This window comes from Euphorbia lathyris, chromosome 3 (assembly GCF_963576675.1).
Source record: "Euphorbia lathyris chromosome 3, ddEupLath1.1, whole genome shotgun sequence".
Lineage (NCBI taxonomy): Eukaryota > Viridiplantae > Streptophyta > Magnoliopsida > Malpighiales > Euphorbiaceae > Euphorbia > Euphorbia lathyris.
The window spans coordinates 109,615,228-109,639,435 of record NC_088912.1 but is presented as its reverse complement, the minus strand read 5'-3'; the positions used below and the strand labels follow the sequence as shown (position 1 = coordinate 109,639,435).

General features: G+C 35.1%; 2 protein-coding genes across 4 annotated transcripts; one reads left to right on the top strand and one right to left on the bottom strand.

Annotated features, from left to right (window-relative positions):
• Window positions 1-3,559: 3,559 nt before the first annotated feature.
• On the bottom strand, window positions 3,560-9,939 carry LOC136224831 (uncharacterized). Of its 3 annotated transcripts, XR_010686637.1 has the most exons (4): window positions 9,722-9,939; window positions 9,557-9,635; window positions 9,031-9,467; window positions 3,560-3,835 (listed from the first exon to the last, which is right to left on the bottom strand). XR_010686637.1 is itself a non-coding variant. In XM_066013256.1 (3 exons), exons 1-3 carry the CDS (start codon window positions 9,842-9,844, stop codon window positions 9,184-9,186), a joined length of 486 nt encoding a protein of 161 aa, XP_065869328.1. In that variant the 5' UTR covers window positions 9,845-9,939; the 3' UTR covers window positions 8,934-9,183. The 3 variants fall into 3 exon arrangements, 1 of the variants encoding a protein (XP_065869328.1); XR_010686638.1 differs by lacking the exon at window positions 9,031-9,467; XM_066013256.1 differs by lacking the exon at window positions 3,560-3,835 and having other exon boundaries at window positions 8,934-9,467.
• Window positions 9,940-14,965: 5,026 nt separating this feature from the next.
• LOC136222861 (VQ motif-containing protein 9-like) lies at window positions 14,966-15,868 on the top strand. Its single transcript, XM_066010556.1, has one exon. The coding sequence runs from the start codon at window positions 14,966-14,968 to the stop codon at window positions 15,866-15,868; it is 903 nt and encodes a 300-aa protein (XP_065866628.1).
• Window positions 15,869-24,208: the final 8,340 nt, after the last annotated feature.

Genomic DNA, 24,208 nt, shown 5'->3' with positions numbered 1-24,208 from the left:
CATTTTGTTTATATATGAGATCTGAGAGGATATATTTGTAAATAGCTTTTATCTGCTAGGGTTGCTGTGGAGGAATGGTTTTGTTTTATATTTTAAAATTTAAGAGTTGCATTTTTATTTAATTTAATATATTTTATATGTTCCTTTCATCAACACTTATGTTTAATTTTTTAAAAAATAGATAATCATGAAATTTGATCGTAACATTTTTTTTAAAAGTGCAGATTTAGCCTTAACGCATGAAATAATTCAACTTTAATCCTAACGTTTCCAAGCAGCATCAGTTTTACCATTATTATATTGAAAATTTGAAAAGGCTAGTTTGACTATTATTTAATTGTCATATTAGACATTCCAAACAAGTTTTAAGATAAATTAAAGTAGTTTCATAATTTTTTATTGTTTGTAATTATATTAATAACACAATAAAAAATTTAAATACCGTGTAAAAACTGTTATTAACATGTTTGTGGGAGACTTAATTGTTAGCATTTTAACATATTTTTTTGTAACGGTGTTAGTAACACATTAAATATCTTAAATTTAATTGATGTTTGGAAGGTCCGACAAGAAAATTAAAAAACACTCAAACCATTATTTTCAAATTTTCTCGGTAACATAAAGCTAATATTTATCTTGTCTAGAAACATTAGGCTTAAATTTAGAGCATTTTGTATGTTAGAGCTAAATTTGCACTTCACTATTCAATACCCGATAAAGTATATATATATATATATAGTGGCAAATCCAGGATTTGAGGGAGCGGGGGGCAAAATTCTACGTAAAAAAATTTTAGACAAAAAATGTAAAATTGTTCAATTTTTTATGACAAAAAATGCAAAATTGTTCAATTTTTGGTGACGAAAAATGCAAAATCGTTCAATTGTCAAACATTATTTTCATGATTTTTTTGATAAAAAATGTACATTATAATGTTTCCGACTCGTAATCATCCATTTCCGGGATTCTCGGGTTGTTACGCATCAAATATCTCTAACGTTTTGGGTCAGGTGCAATTTTACCCCTAACATCTAAAATGGTGCAATTTTACCCCTAATGTTTGTAGCCAATAGCAATTTTATCCCTAACGTTGATAAATTGGATTAATTTCAGACAATATTATAAAATACAGTCATTGTTTTCTTTATTTTGCACCAATTGCATATCAATTTTGTAATTTTGCACCAATTTTACCTCTAACGTTGATAAATTGGATCAATTTCAGACACTATTATTCATTACTGAGAAGACAATTTGATGAAATATTTCTCAAATTGACCCAATTTATCAACATTAGGGGTAAAATTGATCTTGGCTTCCAACATTAGGGATAAAATTGTACCATTTTAGAAGTTAGGGATAAAATTGCTCCTGACCCAAAACATTAGGGGTATTTTTGCACTTTAACCCTTAATTTTAGATTTAAAATTTTTTTTTAATGGGATGAAGGGGGGGGCAAATATATATATACTCTTTTTATCTATATGTATCGAGAAGTCATGCTCAACAGGATAAATTCTTTGCTTTTTCAGGAAATAGAGCACCTGTTCCCCAAATCATGTCTAGATATTATAAGACAGGTAGCAAGGGAATTCGTTCAACGGACAATGGAAGACAATAAAAAGTATGCTAAAGGAGTTGAAGAGTTTGAAGGCTAGGGAGCTAACCCTGTCCCTGCTCAAGGTCGATAATTTGTCTGGTCGGATTGTGAGTTTCTTGATGTCTACCCAGTGGATAGTTTTGTGGCCAAAATTTCGTCTTCTTACGATCTTCTGGGTACACATCAAGAAACAGACATTCGGACAGGGTCAGCTCTCTAGCCTTCAAACTCTTCAACTCCCTTAGCATACTTTTTCTTGTCTTCAGTTGTATGTTGAAAAAATTCTCTTGCTACCTGCCTTATCTTATCTAGATATGATTACTTTTTCTTGTCTTCCATTGTATGTTGAAAGAATTCCTTTACTACATGTCTTATCTTAACTAGATATGATTTGGGGATCCTATGCTCTATTGCTTGAAAAAGCAAAGAAATTGTCATGTTGAGCATGAAGCTGGAATATATTTCTTCTAGATAAGTTTTGAGAGTTCACACCTGAAAGCAACCCATGAAGAAAGAGTTGATCTAAGTTTCTGCAATTCTTCTTGGGCAGCACATAGTCCTGAAGAAGATAGGAGGGTGAGGTTTATCATAGGGAAGGCAAGTGGTGTTATAGAAACATGTTCATCTGGTTTACCAAGTAATTTTTCTAATTTGTTTTTGCATAGTAACATTGAAACTTATCATATTTCATCTGGAACAGCAAGAACAGTCTTTCTCTCCATATAGAACTAATTTTGTGACCCACGTTTTATGTGGATACCAGCTAGTAAAGTAGGCAGTGAGCACAATTTTATAAATAAAAAAAACATGAAACTCGAATATCTGAGCATTTTTTCACATTATTTAAGCAAACATAGGAATAAGGAGAGAGGTGCCGAAGTGAAATTTGAATTAAATCATAACAAATGCAATATCAAACTAAAAAAGGTTATAGTGTCACAGCATATTATGGTTATAAGTTAGACAAACAAAGCATATTATTCAATATTAAAATCTTATCCATTAAATACAATCAATCAACATACTAGAAGTAATAATAATCAGAAATTTTTGGATGCTTTACAAAATCCTTCCATTCCTTTCTTTATTCATATTCTTATGAGAACCTACCCTTGTTTATGTTTATGTATTCACTTTTTATGCAATTTGTAGGTGGAAATTTTTAGTATAATTAAAATATAGATATCAAATCTATGAAGTACATAAATCAAAATAATAAATTGGGTTCACTACATTGCTTAAAATATATCAAACCGGGTTGATGAAGGCCCTCATTACCGAGTTACCGAATAATAGGACCAACAACATTCCCATCATTTATAATGTGATATTTTGCTTTATGAACATACTAAAGGACAAGATTAGTCCATTGATGTAAAAAGTTCAACTTAAACATTATTTTCTCTAAGAAAAAAAACTCATTCCACTCTGCTTTTGACATGTCCATCTTTAAAGAAGCAATAACTCATTCCACTCTGCTTTTGACATGTCCATCTTTAAAGAAGCAATACCAATTTTTCTTTTAGTTTTTGGCTGCATGGCCATCTTTAAAGAAGCAATGAAAAATAAAATCTCCTTAATATTATCAAATATTTAAAAAAATAAATGGTAGAACCACTTTTAACATGCATTCTCCATCGGTTTAGTAAAATACAAAAAATAAAAAATAAAACAGTTTTGCAATTTGTTTGATTCTGTGTTCCAAGAGCATTTCTACCCTACAACTTGTAACTTCTAAGCGTAACCAGAATATTTAGTAGTAATTTTGAAAGTTGAAATTTAATTTCAGATGATGACAATTGAAAAAAGAAACAGATTATATGATATAAAAAAACAAAGATGATATTGGTTCTAAGTAGAATTAAAATGAGCAAATGAACTCCACCAAATCATTCAAGGCATTATAAGAAGAACCGCCTTCTCTTATCTCCAAATCTGCTTTGAGTTTGAACTCCATAGCCCTCTGCCTCATTTCCTTCCTTTGTTCATCAACCATCAACATTGTATTTGCTATCATCATAGCCTCACTGTCATCAACTTTCTTAAACATGGCAAGTCTCCAGATCAATTAGGGTTTTATAGTTGTTCCCAAATTCTCCAATCCCTTTGCTAATGATATTCAAACAATAACTAATGTCTAACACACTTAAATTCACTAGTGAAGAAGCATATCTTTCCACCATTTTGTCTGTCACTTCACTCATTGGAATTTTCAGCACCTTCAAGTTTGTCCCCCTATGGATACAGAAAACAGACAGATTCATGTAAGTAAATCAAATGTTTATGTTCATGAGAAAGAAAAGAATCCACAAAGTCAAAATATAATTTTTCCTTATTAGACAAAAATGTTAATTCTTTTTTTTTTGAAATACGGATCTAGCCCAATGGGAATTCCAACCAGGTTGACATCCCCGAAAAGGCAAAGAACCAAATATATAAATGAAGAGATAAAAAAAGTATGAAACCAGTACAAAAAATGTTTTAAGAAAATCTAAACATATCCTTACCAAGGGCATTATCTCTAGCAAGAAGAGAGCAGAAGTCTAGAATGGTATTCCACATTTGTAAATCGGAGGCTAGACGTCCGTAATTAGCAAGAGCGTCCGCCACTTGATTTCCCTCACGAAACACATGAGAGACAACCACCTGAATATGAATCATTGAATCTAAACAATTTAACCAATCTACATGCATTGTCCAGGGAATGATCTGCGCACGGGCACGGAAAATTCGAATAACGTAAGTCGAGTCACTTTCAATCCAGAGACGAGTCCATCCACGTGTCCTCGCAATCGAAACTGTAAAAATAGCGGCTTGCAATTCCGCCATGTGTACCAAAGCACAATCAAGAGGGAAGGCAAATGATCCAAGGGGATGCCCCTGACTATTTTGAAAAACCACACCGCAACCAGCTCTACCCGAGATCACGGAGTCATCAGTGTTAGCTTTAATCCAATCAGACTGAGGGGGCTGCCATCTAACTTCAATGATTCGAGGGGGCCTATGACGATGAGCGTTTAACCCGAGATTGTGGAGAATAGATAACTCCATAACAGAATTCCATACCGATCTGTTGCTGATTCTATCAGAGATACAAATTGCAGACCAAAGACAGCGTAATGCCTCATGAATGTTTGGTGGCTTGCTCTAAAAAATAGCAGCATTTCTTACAAACCAGATCAACCAAACAGCGTTGACAAGCGCGACCTGCCAGAGGGAAAGGACTTGCGAACTGAACTTGTGTGAGAAGGCGTGTTGTAAGAGGGTATGTAGAGAAGAATCAAGTACAAGTCTTCTACCAAATAAAGATGATATGTTGAACCAGATTTGGGAAGCAAAGGGGCAATGAACAAGCAAATGGTCACTCGTCTCATAAGCCATTAAACAGACCGGACATCGAGATATTAGAGCCAGACCTCTAGCACAGAGCGCATCATGAGTTGGTAAAGCGCCTCAGTATGCACGCCAGCAAACCATGGAGTGCGACGGCTGAATAAAAGGTTTCCAAATTGACTGAAAAACCAAAGGCAAAGTCGGAGGAGCACGTAGCCAGTGATAGAATAACTTTACCGTGAAGAGGCCATTGCTCGCAGGTCTCCAAAAACATAAATCATATTGAGAGCCATTTCCATGCATATTCCGGATGTGCCGGTGCAACGGACTAGCCAGCATCGGAAGATCCCGCCAGTTGCCATTTTCATAAAAATCTGAGATTTTATCAGTGAGCTTCAAACGGTCTGACAAAGAAATCCCAAGCTGTTCAGCCAGGGGTGGTAAAATCCATTCCGAATTCCAGAATGACAACTCAGAAGATGATCCAAATGACCAAAAACAATTCTCCCGTAACTTGAGATAGGCGGCCTTGACAGACCACCAAACAGACGATCGCTGCAACCGAAACTTTGGCAAACCAGCCCTGTTTAGAAAGCGCATCCTCAACAAATTAAAGCATAAAGAATTAGAGGAAAGAAAGCCCCACACCAATTTACCACTCATAGCCAAGTTAAGGGTCGAGAGGTGTTTAATACCCAACCCTCCTTCCTTTAAGGACTTCAAGCAAACCTTCCAGCGAACAATAACAAGCTTTTTGGACAAAACTGAACCCGTCCAAATGAAATTCCTTATGTGTCTATTGAGTTTATTTAGCAAACTCACAGGCCATTTGTAAACCATAAAGGTGTGGATCAGAGAGCTAGTGATAAGTGAATTAACAAGTGTCAGCCTACCAGCCATAGAGAGAGACGTCCCCACCCAGCGCGAGAAAGAGAGAATAATTCTATCCGCAGTCGCCGCAAGGTATTTAGCTCTTGGGATCCCTTGAAAAAGAGGAACGCCCAAGTAATTAAATGGGAGAGATCCAATTTTGATTCCAATTAGACCCGCCAATCTGTTCCGACGTCTGAGTAAGATCGAATCCTCGAAGAAAATCTCAGATTTTTGCCAATTCACTAATTGTCCAGATAGAGAGCCATATAAATCAAAAATATCCATGTAACACCCTGTTCCAATACCATGTAGATATTGTCCGCTCTGGCCCAATTCCAACACATTGGGCCTCACGGCTTTAAAACGCGTCTACATGTATTGGAACAGGGTGTTACAATTGGTATCAGAGCCGACTCTCCACGTACGATGTGTGGTTCGAGGACGAACCAGGCGGAAGCTGGTGGGCCTGTAACGACCCGGTCCAGAGTGGGTGGCGCCGGGGTAGAAGGCCTGAGCAAGGAGCGGCCCTAAGGGATGGCGATGGGGGCAGGAATGAACTGAATCCCACATCGGAATTGGAGAGGGAGTGATTGGGGCTTATTAGGAAGATGTGAATCCAATACATGCAGACGCGTTTTAAAGCCGTGAGGCCCAATGTGTTGGAATTGGGCCAGAGCGGACAATATCTACATGGTATTGGACCAGGTTGTTACAATCCATGAGAGAATGTATGTTCGAGATGCTTGCCCTGCAGAAAACTAAAATATCATCTGCATAAAACAAGTGCAAAGGCATTACAGAAGAAGTAGAATAACCCATCGGAGACATCGACCCACGCAGGGTATGAGCATTGATAAAACGGCTAAGGAAATCCTCCGCTAAACCAAATAGAAGAGGAGAAATAGGATCTCCTTGTCTTACTCTTCGAGAGCAAGAGAAATACCCAGCAGATCCATTAGCAGTGAGAATCGAGATATGTGCCGAAGAGAGTATCGCATGAATCCAACCAGTGAATTGAGAGGAAAAACCAAATGACTTAAGAACTTCAAGCAGAAATTGCCAGTTTAACGTATCAAAGGCTTTCCTAATGTCCACCTTCAGGCACATGTTACCACCAAAACATTTTTTATTCAAGAGATTGACACCTTCAGAAGCGATTGCAATGCACTGATGGATTTGGCGCCCTTTTATGAATCCAAATTGATTCTCTGTAACAATTCGGCTAGTAATAATGGCGAGCCTATCAGCTAAGATCTTTGAGATGATTTTGAATGTGAAATTGCTCATAACAATCAGCCTATAATGTTCAATTGTCGAGGCACCAGGGACTTTGGGGATAAGTGCCATCAAGCTTGAATTCAGCCCACCAGAGATTTTCCCATTCTGAAAGAACCACTGAACCATTTTACACACGTCACTACCCACAATGCTCCAATAGGACTGAAAGAAATGACCGGTGAAGCCGTCAGGGCCAGGAGAGCTAAAAGGATCCATAGAAAAAAACGTATGACGAATGCAATCCTCATCAGGGCAGACGGTTAGAGAAGTGTTCTCAAAATCTGTCACAACCCGAGGAACCATATCAGAAACCAGAGACAAATCCACCGGATTCCCACCTGTGCTGGCGAACATGTTATCATAGTAAGAGATAATATGATAAGAAATAATATTTGGGTCAGTGTGAGAAACCCCATCAATTGTTAAGGCAGAAATTCCCATATACGATTTTCGCATCGCAGAGATATGTTGAAAGTATCTTGTATTACCGTCACCCTCAGCAAGCCACCGCACCCGTCTTTTTTCTTTCAAATATGTTTCTTACTGAAGCAAGTGAAGGTCCAACTTTTCATGAGAGGCCAACTCACGTTCCTGAAGATTTAATAGTATGTTGAATATCTGCATTGAAGTTACCAAAAATATTAATATTCCAATTTCTCAAAATAGTCCTCAGACCACGTAATTTATGACACAACAAAGGAGCCGGCAGAAGAGCAGGGGCAGGGCCATCCCAATGATTTTTTATTATCCCAAAAAGCTCAGGATTACAAACCCACATTTTTTGAAATCTGAACCGAGAAATCCTACCAGAAGTAGTCGAAAATTTGAACAGAAGGGGGTGGTGGTCCGAGTGATGTCGCGTCATTCCCACACAGCATGAATTCTAAGTTTCTACAAAATCAGCCGAAACTAAAGCCCTGTCAAACCGAGAATTGACAAGTGCCTCACCAGTTCTCCCATTACACCAAGTGAAGAAACAACCAGTAGAGGGAATATCCAGCCAATCCCCATCATCCATAAAATTCCTGAAGTCACGACAAGGTCTCATAGCCGGAGGTCGTCCCGTTTTCTCATGAGCCCCAAGGATTGCATTGAAGTCCCCAATTAACAACCATCTACCTTGTAAATTCAATTTGAGAGCATTTAGAGTCAAAAAGAGGTCAACACATCTGTTTGCCCAAATACTGCCATACACAATTCCATAATAATGCTTAATGCCCTGCACATCCTGTTGCAAAACCACAAACTGTTCATGCTGAAGAATTACAGAGATTGCATCAGTCATAGCAATCCTTTGAAGAATCCAAAGAGTTGGCTTATCACGCAGATTAACAGAGATCAGTCTCATGCCAATGTTGGCCCAAAACGAAGGACGGATTGCCTCAAAATCAACCATTGGTTCTTCTAAACAAAGAAGATCAGGTTTTATGTTGCCTATATAAATCAGAAAGGTACCTCTGAGTGTTAGGGTTGAGGAGCCCTCTACGGTTCCAGAACAGAACTGTCATTCAAAACGAATAGGGGGTTTGATGGCCCGTTTTGCCCAGGATTTCTCTGCCTCATGTTTTCCGCCTTTGCGTGCTTTAATTGACGTCACAGTGTACAACATTTCATCTTCTTGCTCTGCCTAGTCTGCCCAGGAAAGAGTGGGAGAAATATTGTTGTTGCCAGGAGAGTCAGGCCTCTCCACTTCATCAACCGGCTCTAATAAAAAATGTTAATTCAAATATAAAAAACTTAAGGAAAGTCAGTAATTTCCCAAAATTAGTCTAGTTCTATTTTTTTTTTTCAACATTCAACCAAATGAACAATTCATTGGCTATCTCTGAAATTCAAATGGATTTTTCTTGACAGTCATACGCTCTATAAAGATATCTGAGGTCAGGAGAACCATTTTTAAACATTCTAACAACACAAAACATAGGAAAACATTTTTAATCAATTACCAGTTAGCAGCATAAAAGAATCCAGGATTTCCAAGCTTGTAAATAGAGAGCAACTGAAATGAACATCTATTGCACATCATAAGCTTATGCGCCACCCTATCAACATCGTTAATAGAACTGTCTCCTTCCTGGCACCAATCCTGGATGTTGATTTCAGACCAGCAATAAGGTCCGGAAATACATGCTAACCAATTTTTGCAGACCAAGGAAACCAGTCCTACCCTTTCTTCTATTGAGATTCGTATGAGTATGAGAGCTAGTATTTCTGGATTCAGATCCTCCCAGGGGCAGAAGGAGCTTCAACTCGCCGTTGACTCGTTCCTTCTCGTCTCTTAACTTCGAGAAAACTTCTGCATTCTGTAGTTCCATTTGGCATTGGAAAAGACTTGACAAACTCAGATGTTTCCATTTGGCATTGGATATCGTGGTAGCTTCATCTTTTTACCCGAAAACTTAAAGATTTAAACCCTATTCAAAAAGAGCAAGTCACAGAGAGATCGTTAATTATAAGATTGAAGAAGAATACCTTCTTTTGTCAAATTGCTTAAAGCTGTTAGTGTTTCAACTGAGAATGGGAGATCATGGCTCCCAGCATTTCCACGGTACTGGAGAAGAAAAAAAACAAAAATCAGAAATGAACATTTTGAAACTTTATATACTTATTATACTTTTAAAAAATGTTGATTTCAACCTGCAAGAGCGCATTATCTGGATTTGCTTCTCTTAGTTTAGCATGCAACCGATATGAAAATGCTTCACAAACAAAGAAATAAAAGTGTAGCAAATGCCAGAAGCTCCTAAAAGTACTATACATGTTCCTTTGCAGTCAAATAAAAATCGTCTATTGATAATGTGGCTGACTTCCTGAGTCCATGTCCATTACAGATAAAGCCGCTGGCATATTTAGTTCCTTCTGTATTTCCACAGAAATTCTTATTATTAGTGAAGCAACAAACTAGAGACATATGAGGCCAACTCAGTGATCAGGAAAATAACCAAAAAGTCATAAAATGATAAAACTCATAACCAGAACTGGAACCAGTTTTATAACTATATGACAAGGACACAAGGTGCAATAAATTGGAATCCTCACCTTAATAAATTGCTGAGTGAGAAGTCTTAGCAGCAATTCAGAGACCAATTATTAGCAGTATAACCCATGTTTCAGACACCCCTACATCTTCTATAGTAACATGAAAGAATTAAGCATAAAAAAAACTATTATTAAGCTCAAAGTTATGCCTAGCTTACAAACCGAAAGTTAATTTAGGAACACCATACAGACTAGAATAGATATGCACCTAGGACTATTATATAACAGACGTTACAAATAAGGGCAATAACACGTCAATGAGAATTATCAATACTAGTAATATTGGCGTCTGACCACCAATATGAATTGAGGCCCTTAGTCAATGTATCACGACGAAGAACAGGCCCCTAGTTTGCAGGAAGCCAAGGACTTGTCTAGATAATTATGTGAAATATGATAGATTTCATCACTTAGGATGCAACAACAAGATTGTATCATCAAATTAGAAAACAACAGAAATCATGTAGACTAGGTATCAATTAGTAACAACTCAAATCAAGATCCAATTGACGGCACAATTTCTGATACCATAATAAGATTTTCGAAGACAGTTGACACAATTATCATTTTTCTTGTATTTGTTTCATATTATTAGATAACGTAACACCATAACTCGAATTGAGAGTCACCTCTAGTTCCAATCAAGTCTAATCAAACAGAAATACTTAATTAAGTAAAGAATCAAGGTATCCCGAGGATTCGATCACACTTAACAAAGTCAATATATATCATTGATCCTTATTTTGAAGATAGAGCCACATGAATGAACTTGTTAATTAATTAACAAAATAATGATAATCTTATATCTAATAATATATAATTAGTACATGAGATAAGAGAAATAATTAAACTATAGCAGACTTATTAGATTTCTATTGCAGGAAGCCAAGGAATATTGTGGTCTCTTAGAAGACTGCAAGTTGAGTACAATGCCCCTAGTTTGCGTTCCTAGTCAACTACTTAAAATAGACTTCAACAGAAAAAGATCAATGAGCCGAAATTAAGCTAACAACACACAGGATTCTCTAATCCTCTCATCAAACAACTACTCAGATCAATCTAATTTGATTAAAATTGAACAAAAAATCCCAATTCCTCAATAATATCATACAGATTGAAACAGAACCTGGTGAGGTCTACAACAAACAACCCAACACTCTAAACCTCAGAAAAACCCCAATCATCAAGTACAAAATGTATAACTTATACCCACAATGTGCAGCAATTCTATCAGCAACCAGAAAAGAAACCCTAAAATTACAAATGAAATGTAACGGTTAATTTACCTGACTGAAATCGACCGAGGGAAGGCAGCCGATGTCAGAGAGACAAACGAAGAGTTGGAGGGAAGAATGCGTCCTGGAGAGAAGAGTAGGAGGGAGGAGACAAGATTGATGCAGAGGTGTGGTGGAGATGAACACGAACCAAGACTTCGAACAAACAAAGAATCAGAACTTCACTTGCTTAGGTTTCCTTTTCGCTTTCTTCAACATAAATGGGTCTAGGTTACCTTTACTGGTCTCCTTTGTACTTGTCTAAATATGAGAGATGAAAGGTAAGGAAGCTGCTTCAACGTAGATTTACGATTCCAGCACCGTCAACATTGGTGCTTGAGGAGAAGATGATTAGACTTTTTTTTTGGTAATGGAGAAGATGATTAGATTGAATGAGTAGTAAGCAAATTCTATTTTAGTGAAGCAAGGCATTTGCATCGGCTTCTAAAAAAAGCTGATGCAAATGATAAGTGTATTTGTGTCGGTCCTATAAAAAGGACCGACGCAAATACATGAATAGCTCAAGTATTTGCATCGGCCCTGTTAAAGGGCCGATGCAAAAAGATGAACGATCTTTTGCATCGGCCCTTAAAAAGGGGCCGATGCAAATAACAAATGTATTTGCGTCGGCCACGATTAAAGGGCCGACGCAAATGTGGTACCCAATGACAATTGCATCGGCCCCTAGTAAAGGGCCGATGCAAATGCTCTATTTGCATCGCGTATTAAAAACGCCCGATGCAAATGCAGCGATGCAAATGGAACTTTTTCCACTAGTGAGTCCTTGTATTTTCAAAAACACATTGTAAGGTGTTGGTCCCTTATAAGGTTGCAAGTATAGTTCCAAGGGAGGGTTAGGAACTATTTAAACTTTTTCGCAATTAGGGCAGACTTCTTTTTCTAAGGAAAAAAGGTTTTAACAGCGGCGCTGAGTAAACAGCAAGATACTAGGTCAGTTTCTTAGCTTGAGTTAGGAGATAGCACTTAAAGTCTATTCCTGAGCTAAGATGTTCAACACGCACAACTCAGCTTGACCTCTTTACTTGGTAAGTTTTTGGTTATTTCAAGCAAGCAATATATATAAGGAGTTAAAGGTAAGAAATACTTTACTCAGCAGATTTATCCAGGTTCGGCTTCTTCTAAGCCTACGTCCTGTCCCCGGAACACGTTCCGAGATTTCGAATCCTCTACTGAGCTCTTTAATGGTAAAGCCTCAAACCTTTTACAATCTTAGCAACTGAGTATGACAAGAGTACCTTCCTCTATACCTCTACTCAATCCTAATCTCTTGCTGAGTACTATAACCGAGTACTCAGCCTCTCCTTTCTATCTCTAGAAATGATAAGTGTTTTGTCCTACACAATGATTTGCTAAGACACTTTAGACGATTGAAATAATCACTCTAGACTTTTACACAAATGTATGAATTGTAGTGTAAGATTTGCTTTGCTTCTTGCTTGCAGAACTTGTGTAGAAATTTGGTCAGCGTAATGGCTTGATCAAGTTCTGTGTTGAATGAAGCTTCTGATGGCCCTATTTATAGAGATGTCTGGGCATCGGTCATTTCGAATTTCGAAATAACCGTTGGAGGGAAACGGCTTCCTGTCGTTGTCATCCTGACTTGCTCAGAGCCCTCGGCCAATCAGATTTGTGTATCTTCTGTCATCGGTCAGCTCAGCAGACTGTCTCTCCTTTTATGGTAAAGTCAACTAGACAGCATACTGTGTCGTCTGAACTTTACCCAAAGTAGAAATACTTTGTCTGGAAGTTTTCATTAGCCAGCTGTTGTCTTGTACGCTTTGTCGAGACTACTCAGCAGCTTCATCTTGAAGTTATTCCCGAAGGTCTTCTAGATCCTTCTCTTGCTGAGTTGCGTTTTGTCCAAAGCGACAACGTTTTAACAAACGCGGGCCGAGTTGGACTGAGTTGTTTGACTTGGGCCTTGACTTCCGTATTGGGCTTGGGCCTTTTAATTCTTGTGTCTTATAAACAATTTTAACTCAACATTGAACAAACACATTAGTAGAATAAATCAAAGCATTTAAACTTAGTGTGTTTAGAATATGTATTTCAATTATACTTAAACAATTTTGTCAAATCAAAATTATGTGGAAAGGTGTTTCAACATAAGGTTCCTAACCTTTTTCTCAGTGAAATGTTTAGTCATTCCGTCTGTTTGTTAGATTTTTTTACCGTTTATGACTTCAGAAATGACTAAATTACCCTTTACTATTTACCTTCAAACTTCATAAGAAGTAATCCAATTTAGAAGAATAAGCTATTTGTATGGAGAACAAGAAAAAGAACAGACCCAATGCTTACGAATGTAAATGATTAAGAAGAAAATCAAGAAGAAGAACATTCAAAGTTGATTTCAGATGCATTAGAGTTTAAACGAAAAGAAAATAAACGAAAAGAAGAATGCAAATCGAAATTGCCTAACAGAATCTTTATGAGAGTCTAACCGCAGGGACTAAACAGTTCACTGAGAAAAACGTTAGGGACTAAACAGTTCACCGAGAAAAACGTTAGGGACTTTACCGTGTGTTTTTGAAAATACAAGGACTAAACAGTGTATTTTGTCAAAATATAAGGACTAATAAATTAATTACCCTAAATCTAATCATGTACATTCAATATAAATTATAAATACAACATAATTATTCAACTAATAACTACACTAAAATTTACAGACATTTTATTTTAAGTCAAACTATATTAAGCATTCTATCAACACAAAATCAAAAGGTTAGTATATATGGTTGAATAAATATGAAGTTAAAACCCCTAAATTTCAAGGCGAAATAATATAAAATAGGAGTTTTTATATTAAGCACTTAAAATTAAATTGAGAGAAAAGAGAAAATGAGATAACCATCCAATTGTAAAGTGAGACAAGAGTGCCTTTGCTTAAATGAAGCATTCCATTTATTTGGTTATTTTGACCAGAATTGTTTGAAAATCTAAAATGAATTAATAGTCAAAATGGTCATTGAATTTCACTGATGGAGTCAATTTAGAACAAATTATAAAGTTTTGAATTTGGAAATATTTGATTAACCCAAAAAATTTGGCAAATTTTTTAGGTATGGCATTTGATCGTATTAGACTAATTTATTAAAGGCAAAAAGCATCCTGAGGCCCTTGATCTTTAATTGTTTGGTGCATTAAGCCCTCGATCTTTTATTTAGACACATTGAACCCCTGATCTTTCACCATTTGGTGCATTAAGCCCTCGATCTTTCATTTAGACACATTAAGCCCTTGATCTTTCATATATGGGTGTATTAGATCCTTCCATAAATCAATTAATATATAGGTTTATTAAGGGCATGTTTGGTGTGACAACAAATGATATTCTAAAAATAACAAATTCTAAAATAAAAAATATATTATACAAATTTTGGCTAAATTAATGGGGCATACAAATTTTAAAAGCCATTTTGACTTCTAATTCCATCTAAAATGCTGAGTATAAGGTTCATATAAATTGAGATGGGTTGGGTTTAGTTTCTCTCATTTTGAGTTTTCTCTTCCACAGAGAAAAAGCCTTTGTTGCTATTGAGTAATGGATAAAACATGTCAATCCTCTGTTGATTCTACCATTACCACTAGAAATCATTACCTTAAAAACCTCAATAAATTATCCCATAAGATCTCAAAACCAAATATCTCAACCTCCAACAATTCTCATATTTTGAATAATAATCTTAATCAATCACAATCACTGGACTATCATATTAACAAGAATGATTTTAGGGATGTTGTCCAGAAGCTCACCGGCTCTCCTGCGCATCAAAGCTTCTCTGCTCCTCCACTTATTCACCCGCCTAAGCCTTCCCACTCTGGCCTCGAACATATCCGACCTCCTCCCTTGGGGGACATTACCCACATCCCCCTTCCTTCATCGAACGCTTCCCCACACCCACTACCACCTCCTCTATCACCCTTACAGCCCTTTCCACTAGTCCATCCGGCTGCTGAATCTCCCGTTTCTGCTTATATGCATGATCTTCACAACTCCAACTCCATCCCCACCGCCTATTGGGGATTTTCGCATATGGTCCCACTGGATTCTCCAGCCCGGAATAATCTAACTCTGGAGCCGGCCTCTGCCATGATGACGTCACAGCCACAGTCTCGGCTAATTTTAAAAGCTGATACTAATTTTATTAATTCAGATATCCCTCCTGATTCTTCTGTTACCTCCATTATTTCACCTGATGATGATGAAACTCAACAAATCAATAATCTCTTATCAGCTCCTCCTTCTGATTTCATCTTCACTAATCATCAGAACTCTAATTTTGATTCATCTAATTTCTCTAATTTTGGTGGAGAACAATCGAATCAAAATGTTCATATGATGATGCCTTGTCATGATGTTGAGCTTCCTCCTTTGCCTCCTGATATGATAATAGGTTTTGGAATGAGTCTGAGTTTTTGGGGAATCAATTTGGGGAGAATATGAATAGGACTTCATCTCTTTCTGATACTTTCTCTGATGAATAGCATCCTGAATTTTGTCAGAAAAACATTGCTCATGAACTTTAAAGATATTTGGTTAATTTTTTTGAACTGACGTAAAGTGAAATGATTAATCTCCTGTTTGGGTAAGTCAGTTGTTGCAAGAAACTTTTCCTTACTAGTGTTTTTGTGTTTCCTATCGGTCTCAATTTCCGTTTCCTAGCTAGACTAAGAGTTAAAGGTTGAAACAAGACAATATAGGGGATGCAAATGTTTGTCTCTAATCCGTTATTGCCTTTTGTTTTTTTGTTTTTTTAAGATCAAAGTGTAAGTGCATCTCTCTTTTGAGAATGTAAACTTTAATAATGAATTGATTTTGGTTTTTGCATCTTTTACTAATTAATTTATATGTTTCTCCATTTTCAAGCATGTAAAAATTTAATATAGGCAAAACAATAGTAATAGGTATCTTTCTCAGAAATTTCCAAAATTTTTTCAGAAAGGAAAAAATAATAGCAATATTATAAAATTATTGAAACAAAATGTGGAAGGAATTAATGGTTTATTTGGTTTATATGTTATTTGTTGTTTAGTGTTACAGTTTATTGTATGTTGTTGCAAGAAGAGCTTGTATTTCAAAACTACTGCAATGATGACATTACAACCAATGCTTTTAAAATTAGCTGGAATAAAATTAGTATTGTTTTTCTTAATTGTTTTGGTGTTGTTTTTTCTGATTTTTTGTAATTGTTCTTTTATTTTTATTGTAAGCTTTTTCCTTCTTTAATAATATTCAGGTCTGATTGTCTTTAAGGGTTCTATATGAACCTAGTTGAGATATAGAGAGTCTTTTTCTTTATAGTCTCAAGTTTCATTAAAAAAATTCGTGAATTATATATATTTTCTTGTATCCTCCTATTTTATATCGTTAATTAGTATTTAAAAACGGAATCAATATGATACCCAAGAATCACTCAATTAATTATATGTTCGGATTAATGTGGCTTTTCTTGGTTAAGCAATATAATGTTCAGAATTATAGAAGAAAATTCCAATTAATTTCTATGAGATGACACTATTTTTAAATGTGCATGTCCGTCCAGAATGGCTACGATGCATGCCGGATTGTTCAAATATGAATTTCATGATTACTCACATATTCAGGGATGGCAACCAGGCTGCAGACTGCTTCGCACATTTTCACATGACAGCTTCAGATATAATATGGTTGGCCTGCAGCCCCTCATTTTGACAACCTTTTATTTTTTATCATTTTTGCAATGTACCTCATGTTGGTTTCCATTAATGCTTTCTTTGTACTTCTTTAATTTTTTAATAATACTTGCCGTTGATTGGGGCTTGCGTTTGGTCAACCTAGTTGGGATGTGTGGCTATTGCATATATGCAGCACTGTGAACATGTCAATTTTGATCATTTTCCCTCTGAATTTACGGGAAGACCTATTTGCCTCCTCAACTATTTAAAAGTTGTAATAGCAACTCCTATTTTCATTATAACTGGAACAGATAAAGTTCTAATATTAGTACAAATGTTCGTGAAAGTATTGGAATCAATCTGCATATATGTAGACCATTTAGAAAGAGTTAAAGCTATTGCAATTTTTACAAGAGAACTTGTCTTAGTGCTGGCAACGAGAAAATATCATGATTGTTTCCATTACAATGGAAACCGGGGTTGCTAATACCATTTTTAAATAGTTGAATGGGCAAATAGGTCATCCTCTAACTTCATGAGGGAAAGGGATCAAAAGTGTCAAATCTAGGGGGGCTGCGTATGGTTTAGGCCTAAAAAAAGCAAACTGAAACAAAACAAGTACATAACTAAAGTTTAAAAGACCCATCAACTCTTGAAGTATCGACTTGTTCATTGGAAGTAACTCATCCAATAACAACTTATTGTCCATTTATTGCCATAGATGAGGATGAAGAAGCACTCTACAAATTATCAAATAAAGAACTTTTATTTTCTTCCAATCATTAATATGATAATCCACCACTAAAAGCATTCATTTCTTTCACAATCATTTTCATATCCATTGAAGATGGTGAGGAACTCACCATCCCTTCTCTCGAGAACCTGCCATGAAGATAAAAACTATTAGATGACGTATGCAATGGATAATACTAGGGCACACACTTGTTTATGGATGAAGATAAACCACCATAGGGGTAATATGGATGATAAAGACGATTTGATAAATCAATATAAGGGTAATATGGATGATAGTCATCAAAATGGCCTAAATTCACATCTTGTCGTTTTTTCACCAGGGCATGTACAAAATGATGTGCATTTTTGTGACCACGGACAACTTGAAAAGTTGAGAATTTTCTCTGACAAAAGTTGCATGAGAAACCTTAGATGGATTGATTGGTTTCTTCCCAAGCACCCTAGTTTCATCCAGTATGGACTGATTAGCATGAGATGGATAACCATGAAGGACGCTGAAAAGCTTGAGTTCAATGGAATCCCTGCTAGAGAGGTTCATATTAATTTTGGCTTTTTTTTCACTCATGATCATGTTCATATCATGAGAACTAGTAGATAGGTCTGGCTCCATAGAAACTAGTAAAAGAAAATAAAATAAAATTTGAAGAGATGGGAATGGAAATGATTTAGGTGTCTTATATGGTTACTTTGTTTTTGACAAAATATCATTACTTGGTGTGTTTTTACCATTAAATGGTGGATTAGAAAATTAATCAAATGGTGAAAACACACAAAGTAAGGTTTACTTTGTTAAAAACAAAGTAAGCATAGTTTTTACCGTAATTTTATAGTTAATGTTTTGCAAAATAAAATTATAATATATAATATAATTATAGGATATTAAAGTAAAAAATTTAAAACTATTATTAAGTGAACCTATTTAGTTATTTTGTTATTATTTTATATTAATTTTTTATATTTATATATTAATATATTGTTAATAATTATTATTTTATTATTAACTTGATTCTAGTTACTAGGTTTTAAAAACAAAACTACTTACTGTGGAAGGAAAAAGATTCTTTTACAAAAAGAAAGTTGCACTTCATCGTGTTTTTCTTTTCTTATTTCATTTGATTATATTATTCTTTATGACTTCTTATTCCGGTTACTTCTTGTTTCGGAGGAACGTTTTGAGACCACTATATTCATACTAAAGTTTTCTATATTCATACTAAACAATCACATATAGTTTGTTCTATAAAGAGTCAATTAAAACAAACCAGAAATATTAAGGCACGGGATACCTAATTTGTCACATAATTAATTGCATAAGATGTGAAAATCAATCATGCTTATGCTGTTAAAAAGGAAATTAGATAGTCATGAAATAAGCAAATCAAAATGCATTGAACTTCAGAATGAAAATCTTGAACACAGGAATACCACGAAAATATCTGCAGAAATGGAGATACACTATCTTTATATTAATCAAAAGCGACAAATGATTATTGAATCAGAAAGGATAAAGAAAGTTATTGAAAACGAGATTGTTTTACTACCATGTAGAGATAGAAAGCCAACTATTTTCAAAAGCAAAGTGAATAGGATTTTTAAAACCCCCAAATTTCATCAAACTTCCTTTTAAGATTTTATTGCTTAAACTTCAGTAAGGAAGTGCTCGCGAGAATTATCTTCATATGAATGTTAAAAACCAAGCCACATTTAGTATCTGAGAGGTACATTTTCTGTTTTTGGTTTTCGCTTCAGGTTACCAAGAAAGATAATAACCCTGCTTAAATTAGTCTAGACAAGCAAAGAATTGATCTTCTGGGTCAGATGTCTAGTTTTGAATTTTGGGGTGGAATGGTTCGTGTGCATCTTTTATATCCATAAGAACTCTTTGATGATTGTTTATCTCAAGTGACTTGTAGGAATCTGCTAAAATTATAGATCTTAATTATCTTCAAAAAGGTTAAATTAAATAGATCATTGTGATTGACTAGCTCTTGGAATTAAATAGATTGTAAAATATTCAAGTAGAGCAAGTGAACTAAAAGAGTAAAGAAGAATATAACTAATCTAACATTTAGTTCCTAAGTTTTCCACAGTCATTCCACAGTTAGACCTACTCAAGGGGGCTTAGACTCGTAATGAAAAAAATATGCAAGTTCTATCTAGGCATTACACCTATTTGGGTCCCCAAACTAAAGCTTTAAAATCAATTAGAATCCTAAACTATCAAAATCATCAATCAGATTCCTGAACCAAGCAAAAATCATCAATTGAGTCCCTATGTTTTCCTAACATCAGTTGCAACTGTAATCATCTATGTGTTGGTTCAAAATGAGTTTGAGGAAAAGGGTCTGCAACTGTTCAAGAAAATGATTTTCCATGAGATCTCAATTGATGATTTTTGTTTAGAATGGAAACTCAATTTGTGATTTTTGCTTAGTTGAGAGACCTGATTGATGATTTCGATAGTTTAGGGTACTAATTGACTTTGAAGCTTTAGTTTAGGAAGCTAAGTATGTATTATGCCTTCTATCTATCATATTATATTACCAACAACATCAATTCACATAAATGAACTCTCTACCCACAGTTTGCAAAGTCACAAACTTAGAAGTCAGAAAAATTGAACATTACGAAGAAGCACCAAACAAGTCCTAATCTTGCAGTACAAGCAAATTGATGATCTGTTTTCATAAATAATGGCTTCCAAACACCCCATCTTACTTCAGCTAAAGAAGGTCCTTGATACTATCAATATAACCAATTTAAAAATAACTATAGAATAAATATCCTAAATCTTAAAAACCCTAATTGAAATCAAGCATAAGAAAGACAAATCCAAAATCAAATAATCAGACTTAAGAGGGCGATAGAGAATGAATCAAATAGGAAAACCACCAGACAAGTATAAATTAAAGAAGAGGTATATTACAATAGAAATAGAAGCTATTGTAAAATTGTAGAAACTAATATGGAATTGAGATAAGGAGTTACAGACTTAAACTGATTGTGTCGCCAGGAAGGAATAGATGACTGAAAATTTTCGGCAACCACAATACCATTGAGGATAGAGAGACGAGAACTCGACTAGATAGGGCTTTAATGGTGGACGATGGCGTGGACTAGAGGCGTGACTGGTGAGTCTAAGGGTGAAGGAATCGATTAATGGGATGGGATGAGATGAGACCAGATGAGAGGAGAAAGGGAATTTGTGTTGTAGATGGTGACTTGATTTGGATCGTGGCTATGTATTTCGATATTAAATAATAAATTTTGATGATTTTATAAAACTGTCCCTAATACTAAAATTATAACAATTTGGGACAATAAATAAATTAGTCCTTAATAATAATTTTAAAATAAAAATTGAAGACAATATCTAAACTGTCTCCAAATCTTGTATCTAATGCTCTGTTTTTTTTGTAGTGCATGATGATTGATGCTTGAAAAATATATCAAGTTGTATAACTAATTCCAAATTGTAATATGAAATGCCTTCAATCTAATATAATTTTAATCAGAGAAATACTTTCCTTGGAAATTAGCAATCAAATCGGTCATATCTTGTGGAGAATATGCCAGCTCAACTGCCTCTGCTTCCTTGAGCACTTGGGGTACACGGAGCGAAAAGCCAAAATGATGGCCAATTTATATAATAAATCTGTGATATAACTATAATGTTCTAATGAAACAACAACAAATCGCAATTTTGACCACAACTACATGTTCTATGCTTGGAAGACATAGGAAGCAGCTAAATCTAGTTTCGGGTTGCATTTCAGCATATAAACCTATGTTCATTTGTTTATAAATATTCAATAGCTAAATGTAAACCTTTTCTTTGAAAAGCCTAATAAATGTCATTTGAACAAATTCTTAAGGTTTTTAGCACACATAACAATATAGTGATCATTTAACAAAATACAGGAACCTTGAAACAAGTGTTAACATAATAATCACCTTATGGAGGTGTTAGACGAGGTGCCGCGGCCTAATCTCCCGGGCGGACCGGGGGGTGGACAACCTCATGGCGACGTAAGCGGTGATTGGCGCCGAAAGCAACCAATCGTGGAATCAAGCTGCTCGGCAGGACCGGAGCTCGGAGATATGGAAGAGTCCCCACCCACGAATGAGAAAATAAACACCGATCCCTTACGGGAGACCGGTGTGGGTTCGAGAAACTTAGGTACGAGCCGAGAAGGCTAGCTCCTTTCCGGAGAAAGGCTACTAGGCACCCCTACATCGCCCGGTTATGAACCACCGGCCTCCTACTCAGCATGTTAGGTGATAACGGACTAATCGTATACTTCTTTAAGTTTAAAATTCATTTGAAACCCTTTTCTTTCTCTTTTTAGAAACCATTTTGAGCATATATTATTGAAAAGCCACATCAGTAAAGAATCACCCATTTATGTTTACACATACACAGAGAGGGGGAAAAAGAAGTGATTTATTTACAACCGTATTTAAATGTTATGTTGTGTGTTTATTCTACGCTAACTTATTTCCCCAAAACGAGTTTATTTACATGGTTCGCACCTTAATCGCCGTTGGAACGATTTAGGTGCGTTTTAAAACCCCGTTTGATGAAGCTTACCCGAATCGCCGTTGGAACGACTCGAGTAATTGAAAACGTTAAAGTAAAAGCCTTTTAATAAGAAAACGTGGTTAAACATACAAGTCAATTTTATTTTGTACAAATTCATTAAGAAAGCGATTCAAAACCTCCATTATTAACAAAGAAAACGATTTTGATTACAATGTTCGCTTAATCCGTCGTTGGAACGGACTAAGGTTTTAAAACGTGGTGTTTTGAAGACGATTTGAAATATCAACCAAAATGACTCTATTTATCTACATTAGAGATCTAAGAAAGCTCATTAGCTTAAATAATTTAATTGAAAACTCTCTTTTTGTGATTTATTTTCCCCACTTATTTAATGGACTCTCTAACTATTATAATTACAATAAGACACTTATTTAAAGTAAGACTTATAATCAAACAAGGCCCATTTGAGACATGGACCCATGAATGGGCCCAAAAGAATGGAGAAAATAATTTAGACATATATATATATACAAGTAAATCAAAAAGGAGGATATGAAAACTCAAAAATTAATATAAGAGGAACTTTATGTATATGGAAATAATAGGTATTATATACTTATACTTTAAAAATGCTAAAACAATAAGTAAATCTTCTGGATAAGAAAATAATATTTATCCAAAAATAACTTCCTTCAATAATCAACAAAATAACCCAAATGTTCCCAAAACTATACATATATATACATAATTAATATAGTTTAAATACCAAAAATGACATATACTAATATCCATCCATTATTTCTCAAAATATCAAATAACTAATATTTAAACATAGCCTAAGTTAATAAAAAGGAAATACTTATATATATATTTATACTTATATTATAAAATAAAATAAAAATGATATACCAATATTCTAAAATAAATGTATATACTAAAATTCTAAAATAATTTGAAAAACAGGTCTTACATAATTATATATATATATACTAAAGATTAAAAGTCTAAAAGTTAAGAAAAAGGGACCGAAATGACATTTTTTACATTTTGGCAGATTTACCGACGGAAAATCCGTCGGTAAACAGCATTTAGTGACAGAATTGACAAATTACAGCAGCACTCCAATATTTTCCAGATTTATTCAAAAGCTTTAAATTAAATCTAATTCAATCGTTTTGGACTTCCGAACTACCAAAGATGGATCATAGTCGAAAACGGAAGTTCCTAAAACGATGTTTTTATTTTAAAACGTTATTTGGAAACCTCTTTTAAATTAAAAAAAAAAACTTATAATTACAACATTTTCGATACCCGAACTACCTTTTTATCGGATCACGGTTCGTATTGGGATATCCAAAACGAGGTTTTTATTTTAAAACAAAACCGAATTTTATTTAACACGAAACGAAAATTAAATAAATACGCTAACTAAATAAAACGTGACAAAATAAATAAATAACTAAAGGAATAAGAACTATAGCATAAAAAAATAAATAGAAGGAGAGAATAAATTAAATAAAATAAAGAGTCTAGTCCTCGGATAATACCTTTAATTCGGTATCTGACAGTCGAAGCCGATTGATTCCACGAACCGCGAGCTCCCGTTTTTAATGAAAATTTAGTAAAAAATTGAACTTAGGAAATTTGGAATTTTTGAGAAAAAAAATATTTTTCTCAAAAAATTCACTCTCTCTCTCTAAAAATGTTTAGAGTGAGAAAGTTTATCCAAAAATCCCCCAAAAGCCTCCCCTTTTCACCTTGGGATTCGTGCCCTTATATAGGGAAACGGATCCCGGAACAATGGGCGACGCCCAAAAAATTTTAGGCGTC